Below are 7916 nucleotides of genomic sequence, written 5' to 3' on the forward strand. Positions count from 1 at the left end.
AATAAAAAAAAATTTTTTGTCATTTTTTTCCCTTACAAAAAATGGTAAAATTGACCAAAAAATCAATTTTTCGAAATCAGACCGAAAATTATAAGAATCGTTAATTGGGATTGCCAGATGTCTAAAACGGTGTTTTTAGTTAGTTTTTGCTCACATTTTGGCCAAGTTAAACCCAAAACACAACTTGTAAAATGCGTATTTTATCCAGAATCTCCATATTATACATCCATCCCCGATCTGACCGAATCGCAGAAGTTTTATGTCTCTGATAAGAAAACAAAACAAACCGGTTGCTGACCAACTGATGCCGATGCTGATGGCGAGCTGCCTGCCAGATTTTGGCTGATTGCCGTCCGGCCAAAACAAACGGCCAGCTGTCGGCAATCGGGAACCGAGCGTCGCAGAGAACACAACGCTGGCGCAGAATGACGGCCAAGATGAAGATGCGGTCGCAGCTGCATTTGCTGACGGGCTTCACGGCGGGATTCGTCCTGGCCTTCGTGCTCCTCCTGTACGTCTACGATGTGAACCGCGTGACGCCCTGCTGGAGCAGCTCCACCTCAACGATATCCGCGGAAACCTCATTCAGAATGCAGGATGCTTCTTCCTCTCCCTCACGGATTCTATGCATGGTGCTCACCTGTCCCGAGAACGTGGCCACCTTGGCCCGGACTGTCCACGACACTTGGGGCCAGCGCTGCAGCCACCTGATCTTCGCCAGCAGCGAGGACTACGAGCAACTGGGCGTGGTTCAGGTGGTGGAGCCAGGAGGCGGTGGCTACGAGGATCTGTGGAACAAGACGCGCGAGGGATTCCGTCATGTGTGGCAGCACTTTGGCCGGGACTTCGACTGGTTCCTCAAGGCGGACGACGACACGTGAGTGTGGCTTCTTTGCAATCGTATTCCCTGAATTCCCTATCTAAACCACCTTCGCAGGTATGTTGTCATGGAGAACCTGCAGCACCTGCTCAGCGGTTTCGATCCGGATACACCCGTCTACTTCGGCTACAAAATGTCACGATATAATGTGGTGAGTGATAAACTTTTAACATGGTGTTTCTCATGAACTTCCGCTTTGGTGCTTATGTTTCGGTAATCGATTATATCTTTTGTGCACACAGAAAAAAAATAATAATTGGCTTACAAAAAAAAATCCTAATGAATGTTAAATTCCCTTCCTAATAAAAGCAGGAATTACATGAACTATGAGCTGAAATCTTTATGAAACTTTAAATATCATAATTTTTCTCTGTGCATATGATTAATTTGGTAAGTGATCCAGTTGATAGCTAGCATTAGCTTCTAATTAACTGCTCAACTTCCATGTTGTTGTCACCCGCTTGTTAGGCTAATTTGAATTTCTAATTTTTATTCGGAAATGGCAGTTTAGCTTAAATTTTCGGTGCTTGTTCCCGGCGAAAATAGTTGGAATATGTCAATAAATCAGTTAAACAAATGTTAGGGGAAACCATATTTAAAATATATTGTATTAAATGACCTTTAACTAAAAAATATATTTTAATCTAAACGAAAATCGGTAATCAGGCAGTAAAATGATTTTGAATGTTCCCCTAAATTGTTTTAATTATTGTTTCGGTGAAATGCGCTAATCATTAGGTTCTCTTTGTTAGAACAACCGGTCCTCTTTTGTGTAATAGCGATTTATTGTGCACTGTCTGCGGGTAAACAAACATTAAATCTATTATTGGCAGGATGATATCATGCTGGATATCTTGACTGGCCAAAAGCTTCTTGTCTTGCCGCTTTCCGTGTGCATAGATCAATCGACCCCGGCGACAATGAGAAATTAAATTCGCATTAACAATCGCAGATGCCTGCAGTCTGCAGATACAAATGGAGGTGCTTCACCTGAGGTCATCGCGATTACCCGTCACGCACCTTCAACTTCAGCAGCCGCGCCTTTTGGCGGTAGCCGGAGATTTATTTGGCCATTTGACATTTCCAAGAGTTGAGCAAGCTCTTCTCTTGCGCCGCAAAGTACATTTCGTCTGCATACATTTGCTCGCACATAAATAAACCAATGAGTTATGGAGGGCCAGCCTCCGGCCAGCCAAAACTGAGACGTTAAAATATTTCCCCTTTGTATCGGCTATAGCTTCTCACACAGAGCTTATCGCACGTTGATAATTCCTAATGCATCATAAAATGGATAAACGTTATAATCATTTTTGATTGATTATTGTGATTAGTTTTCCTGCCAATCTTCGGTATCACCTGTATTTTTTTTGTTTGAACTCTGAGATCTTTGGTATTCGGCCAATTAACATATTTTTATGCTTCCATGAATTATGCATTTTTTTTTATGTGGTGTGATATGCACGCAGAAAAATACTTTTGATTTGAAGGCAAATGTTTGGTTAACTTGAATGCTAAATGATATTAACTTATATTAAACCTCGCTTCAAAGAAAAATGCTTAGTGTATTTTATGATCTGCCATAATCCTAAGTCAAATGTGACAATTCACTAAATTCAATCACTTCAATTAGTTTGCGAGCTGTACAAGATTACATGTGAGTTAGATGCGTATTTTGACACATCATTCCCTGCTGGGCGGCCTTCAAAAGAGGATTAAAACATTTGGCGGCTATGTTAAAAACCGTAGACCGTTACTAAAGTTCGGAATAACTTGGATACAGCGCGGTTTTTCGGGTCTTTGAAGTATATTCATAGTTCGGCATTAACATTTCCCTATGTTGTGGGACAGGTTTGGGAAGTTAACACGGGCGTGTGCTATTTAAATCTTGAAGCTTATGGAACATAATTTGAGATCATTGCAAATAATAATCGTGATGAAATATAATAATTTCTTCCCTAGAGCTATATGTCGGGAGGAGCTTCGTACATCCTGAGTCGTGAGGCCCTCCATCGATTTATGACCCAAGCCTACGAATCGGAGTTGATTTGTCCGCAGCCGAAGAAGATGGGCATCGAGGACTTTTACATGGGGATATGTCTGCAGAATGTGGGAGTTCACTTCGTCGATTCGGCACAGACTTTGGATGGGGACACCAGGCCAAAGTTCATGCCTCTGGACCTGGAAAACTATATGCAAGATGGCAATTCAACTTTGCCGGATTGGTTGCGTCTCATGAGTGTGTCTCGAGTTGAAAGTGTAAGCCTTTGAATTACATTTATTCCGATCTATAAATAATAAATTTAATTAAATATTTTTCAGGGCTTGAGATGCTGCTCCAATTATTCTGCGGCCTTTCATTATGCCAGTCGCGAACGCATGTTGCTCTACGAGTTTCTAATCTATCATCTGAAAGTGTTCAGTCCCAACCAGAATTCGGAAAGCAATCGGGGGAATCTATTAACCTTATCTGATTTGATGAGGCGATTTCCTCTGGAAGACAATTCCAATGTTAAAGACTTGCTGCAAATGTCGGAGAAGCCTGACAATTTTTAGATATTTATTAGTATTCTTACTATAGCTATTAAGATTTTATACATGTGATATAAGCTAATGAATACAAAATGTTATCGAATAAACTATAAGGCACGCCACCGGTTTTTATCGTCAATAAAACATTTCAATTGCGTCATTAAATAAAATGATGTTTTTTACGACGAGTTCCATTGTTTTAAATAGGTTCCATTGCAAGTAAAATATGAATTAAAACAAGCGGTTTAACCATTTTTAGTATGTTGAAAGTAGTAGCTTAAATAAATAAAATATGTGTGCGTGATTTGCCTTACACCAAATTTTACACTACTACGAAAAATCTTTAGCATAGTTATGGGCTTTTTAAAAAAAAGACTATTGTGATAAAAAATTACCCAACTGGAGAAAACGGCGCCTTAAAATACCATTTTATCTGGGTGGCAAAATAATCTGAACCTTCCCCTGCTATTAAGAGTAATTGCCAATCAAGTCATTTTACGACACAGTTATTATTTTTTTATCTTACTGTTGAAATAGTTCTTTTATGTCTTTTATATCTTTAAGAAGTTTAAATCTGGTGATTTCATATATATAATATATGTAGTTTATTTTATTAAATATATTTTAATTACAACTATTTCGCAAGAGCAGTACCTTATAAGTACATCCGTAAGACTCTATTCATCACACGTCACAGCACGAGTTCTCATTAAATGCCACTTTACGGATTAATCATTATTTTCCAAAGCAGTGTTTGAATACTCTGTCTTTAAGAGCAGACACAAATATTCAACTTTTGACTTCTTAAAAAACACAATATTTTCCTCTAATAAATTCAGTAAATTTCTTTTAAAATATTTGATAAAAAATTCCTATTCATGTTTTGTTGTAAACCCTTGAGGGTATTCCGAAATCGTCGCACAAAAAGCAAGAGCGTTTAATTCGACGCCGCTGTAATATTCCGCAAATGGTATTAAGTGGATGGCACTTGGACGCAATGTATTTTTTAAATTTATTGCACAGACCTTGCGAATTCTACAGGTATTTAATTAACACCTGGGAGCCACCAGTGTGCGAAGTTGCAGCTTTGGCAGTGTTGGGGTGGCAAGATAATTTGCTAGATGGTCCTTCGGTGGGGGGCATTCTTGCATGAAGGGCTGACCGACTGAACTGCACTGGACTAGGCTGCTTTTCATTACCAAAGTCAATGCCTCGGTCTCACCTTAATGCCGCCTCACCTGCCTCAGTTTGCCAGCTTTTCAGTTTGCCCGGCAGACAACAAAAACATTGCCAGCGGTTGTCAGGCCAAAGTTAATTAAATCCAAAATCACGTACGCATGCGCGGTGTGTGTCAGTTGGCATTTCGACGCTTTCCTCCCCGAGATCCGGCGAACCGGCGATCGGAATGCCTTTGGAGATTGAGATGTTTTTTAGAAGCCGGCTCTGCGAAACTGTTTATGGTAAAATTGCATTAGAAACATCATCGATTGCACTCACGAAAGATCGCTCGTTAGTACGTATATCAGATGCAAGTGAAAGGGAACTTGTTTAACTTTTTGCCGCCGCCTGCCTACATTGTATGATTGCCCGGCTTGGGTTATAGTTAGGCATGAGCTCAGTGTGTTAATGGGTTAATACAAGCAATTGAACATAAATGCTCAAGATCTATTGAGGAAACGATTTCTCCAGCACTTGTGCAAACAGGGCGCTTAATCTCTGGTGGGAGTGGGCCACAAGTCCACCTTGGAATCGCACTTCAGTGCAGTGCCATGGATATGGGATGGGTTCGGACTTGGACTCAAATCTTCGGGCTCATTTGGGGCTTAATCGTTTATAGTACTTGATTAAAATGACTGTGGGAAGTTCATAGTGTGGTATGGAACTATTGCTTTAAACTGCATTTCAAAAGTAAACAAAAATGTTTTATAGCAACTAGAACACCATTTACCCCATGTTTGATTCAGTCAAGTCTGATCAAAGAATCCAATTAGTGCGAAATCCACTTAATTTACGATACCTACCAACTCCAGCAACTATTTGCTAACAAGCTAAGCCAACACGGCTACTAGTTGCAAGCTACCTACTAGTTAATTCAGTTTACTTATTTGCCCAAGCTCAATGCTTCTCCGTTCCAAAACGGCCGTCACACAGTGCGTATGCTTAATGCGTTTTGCCTTAACTTTGGCTTACTTCAGCGAATCTGAGTTGTGGCTGCTTGGTTGTTTCAATGGCGCGTGTTCCATTTTGTGGGCAAAGACAAGCCTCACAAGGGGTTCAGTTTGGTTGTTGTTGTTGCTGCTCTTGTTATTGTCACCTGTCCGATTATTATTATTACTATTTTTATTTGGCCGCATTGTGCGTTGTCGCTGTCGAGTCGCTTGGCCTGACCTTCGATCACTCGCTCTCGATTTGCAAGCCATTAAAATTTATATATTTCCAAGCTGAAACTGAAATTGTATCGAAATCTAAGCTGTAAGAAATCAATTACTTGGCAATGCGTAGCCGTGTCTTACTCATAAAATGTTTGCCACTTGAGTGTTTTTTTTTTGTACTTTTTTTGTGCCGTGAAAGTTGTTGAGCCATTTAACAATATTGTTGTTATTTTGATTTTGCTGAGCAAGATAAATTAATTATTAATGTGGCTCGAATATTTGCAGGCTATTTCACATACTGAACTGAAATTATTGCCCATTTTTTTACCCTTCACTTTTTGTGGCCAAGATACAAAGCCCAGGAATGCGATATCATTTTTGATTTCTTCCACTTTTTGTGTTCTGTGTGCGTAAATTGTTGTTGAGCTGTTCGATGGCTTGTTTAGAACTCGTAATTGCTGTTGAGGCCAAGAGTATGTTGGGCTTGGTAGTACCATTAAATCATCAGGTCGGTGCTCGAAAGATCGTTCTGGAAGCAAATTGATTTTGGTATCCAAGACTCACGTCTATATTTGGGAACCGCAATATAAGAGTTTACAACGTACTTATTTTATTTTTAACCATTTTCCTTTCTTGCCAACAACAAAACAATCAACTTGAGTTTAGGAACCTCCTCTATTAATCCAAAATATTTCACGTTAAATGGGCAATTGTCAATTTTGAATCAATAAACAGGCCACAGCTGCAGATACTAATCGAGTTAGCTTAGTCAACTTCAAATTGTTCGTTGGGAAGGCCTCGCCGCTTAAAATCATTTACAAGTTGCCTCACTGCACGCACAGATAAATCAACACTCAACGACAATCGGCAGCACATAAAAATTAATTAATTTAATTACTTATCTAGCAGAAATGCATTGCAGTTTCTAGCTTTCAACTTATGCTTGTGATTTTCCAATACATTTTTTTTTGTACTTTTTAATGACGATTGTACATGAAATGTTCGATTCATTTTTTGTTCTTCTGTGCGATTCATTTAAAGTGCACTTAAAAGTCTGAAAAACGTATTTTTTGCTTTTCCATGCGTGTTAAATCTAAGCTTCGATCGTTCTCTTGCAGTAATAAATATTTATAGATGCGCCCGTTCTGCTAAATGCCTGACTGCACTTGTTAAGCCCGGCTCGAATCGAAGATAAATAAGAATCTTAATTGATTTTAATGTGCACAGCTGCATTTGACGACTTCTGACTATTGACTGACATCCGAACAAAGATCGAAGAGGCCAGTATGGAGCCACAAAGGTAAGTGATCTGTCGACATACTCAAAGGAAACTTGACATTAAATATTGTCTCTAGGCAATGGCTAAATCTTTCGTACTTGTAGTGTTTAATGATTACAAGATTTGGAAAATAGAAAACATTTTTAAGCCATTTTTTAGAACAATAAATAACAACCAATGAGAGTTACGAAACCACGTGTCCACGAACTCAGGTTCCACCTAATAAAAAGCTAATACCCATCAGATAAATTTTATACCACTCCAATTAGTATGCAAATTTCGTGTAATCAAACGAAGTTGGGTAATACTAACACTCGGCTGGCCATTCACACGACTCCAAGAACCAACCGTTAGCATCTCTCAGGGGGGAAACAGGAACTCTTCTCCGCATGGGTGCCGGTTTTTACCACTCAATTAACCGCAAGAGCGGACGTGGTAACCGATTGAAGATGGCCTCTCTCCCACCTCTCCCACCTGATCTCTCTCGCTCTCTTCCACCCGGTTGCAGTGCATCCGCCAGGCTGGGAAATTCCCGCTATGCGGCGAGAGAAAGGGCGAGAACGGGACGGGAGTGATTAATTCGACACGTCGTCATGTCAAATATGACGGAACTCATTTGAAGGCGGACATGGAATGGGATCCAATCCCAGTCCCGAGATCCCGAAAGCCAAGCCGAAGTGGAGCAGCTATTCGGGAGCTCTCCCAAGAGTGGTAGAGAATACACTTAGAAAAACTTTACCTATTTGTGAATAAGCTCAAAAAGAAAGTACTTCGTAAAGTTGATAAAAAAATAACATTTTTATAAAGCCATTTAAGGATTTCTTCTGCCCAAGATTTTGGGCTTGTTGCGTGCCAG

The 7916-nt window shown here is 40.0% G+C and overlaps 1 protein-coding gene across 1 annotated transcript; it reads left to right on the top strand.

Annotated features, from left to right (window-relative positions):
• The first annotated feature begins 389 nt into the window (after positions 1 to 389).
• On the top strand, positions 390 to 3543 carry LOC108092342 (glycoprotein-N-acetylgalactosamine 3-beta-galactosyltransferase 1). The gene is made up of 4 exons (XM_017191879.1): positions 390 to 877; positions 938 to 1031; positions 2840 to 3136; positions 3200 to 3543. The coding sequence occupies exons 1-4, from the start codon at positions 426 to 428 to the stop codon at positions 3431 to 3433; spliced, it is 1077 nt and encodes a 358-aa protein (XP_017047368.1). The 5' UTR covers positions 390 to 425; the 3' UTR covers positions 3434 to 3543.
• The last annotated feature ends 4373 nt before the right edge of the window (positions 3544 to 7916 follow it).

Source organism: Drosophila ficusphila, unplaced genomic scaffold, assembly GCF_018152265.1.
Source record: "Drosophila ficusphila isolate 14025-0441.05 unplaced genomic scaffold, ASM1815226v1 contig_412, whole genome shotgun sequence".
Lineage (NCBI taxonomy): Eukaryota > Metazoa > Arthropoda > Insecta > Diptera > Drosophilidae > Drosophila > Drosophila ficusphila.

Coding starts and splice junctions, on each gene's coding strand:
- LOC108092342 (XM_017191879.1), top strand. CDS start 426: ATGACGGCCAAGATGAAGATGCGGTCGCAGCTGCATTTGCTGACGGGC. Junction 878..937: donor CTCAAGGCGGACGACGACAC/GTGAGTGTGGCT, acceptor CCACCTTCGCAG/GTATGTTGTCATGGAGAACC. Junction 3,137..3,199: donor GTGTGTCTCGAGTTGAAAGT/GTAAGCCTTTGA, acceptor AATATTTTTCAG/GGCTTGAGATGCTGCTCCAA.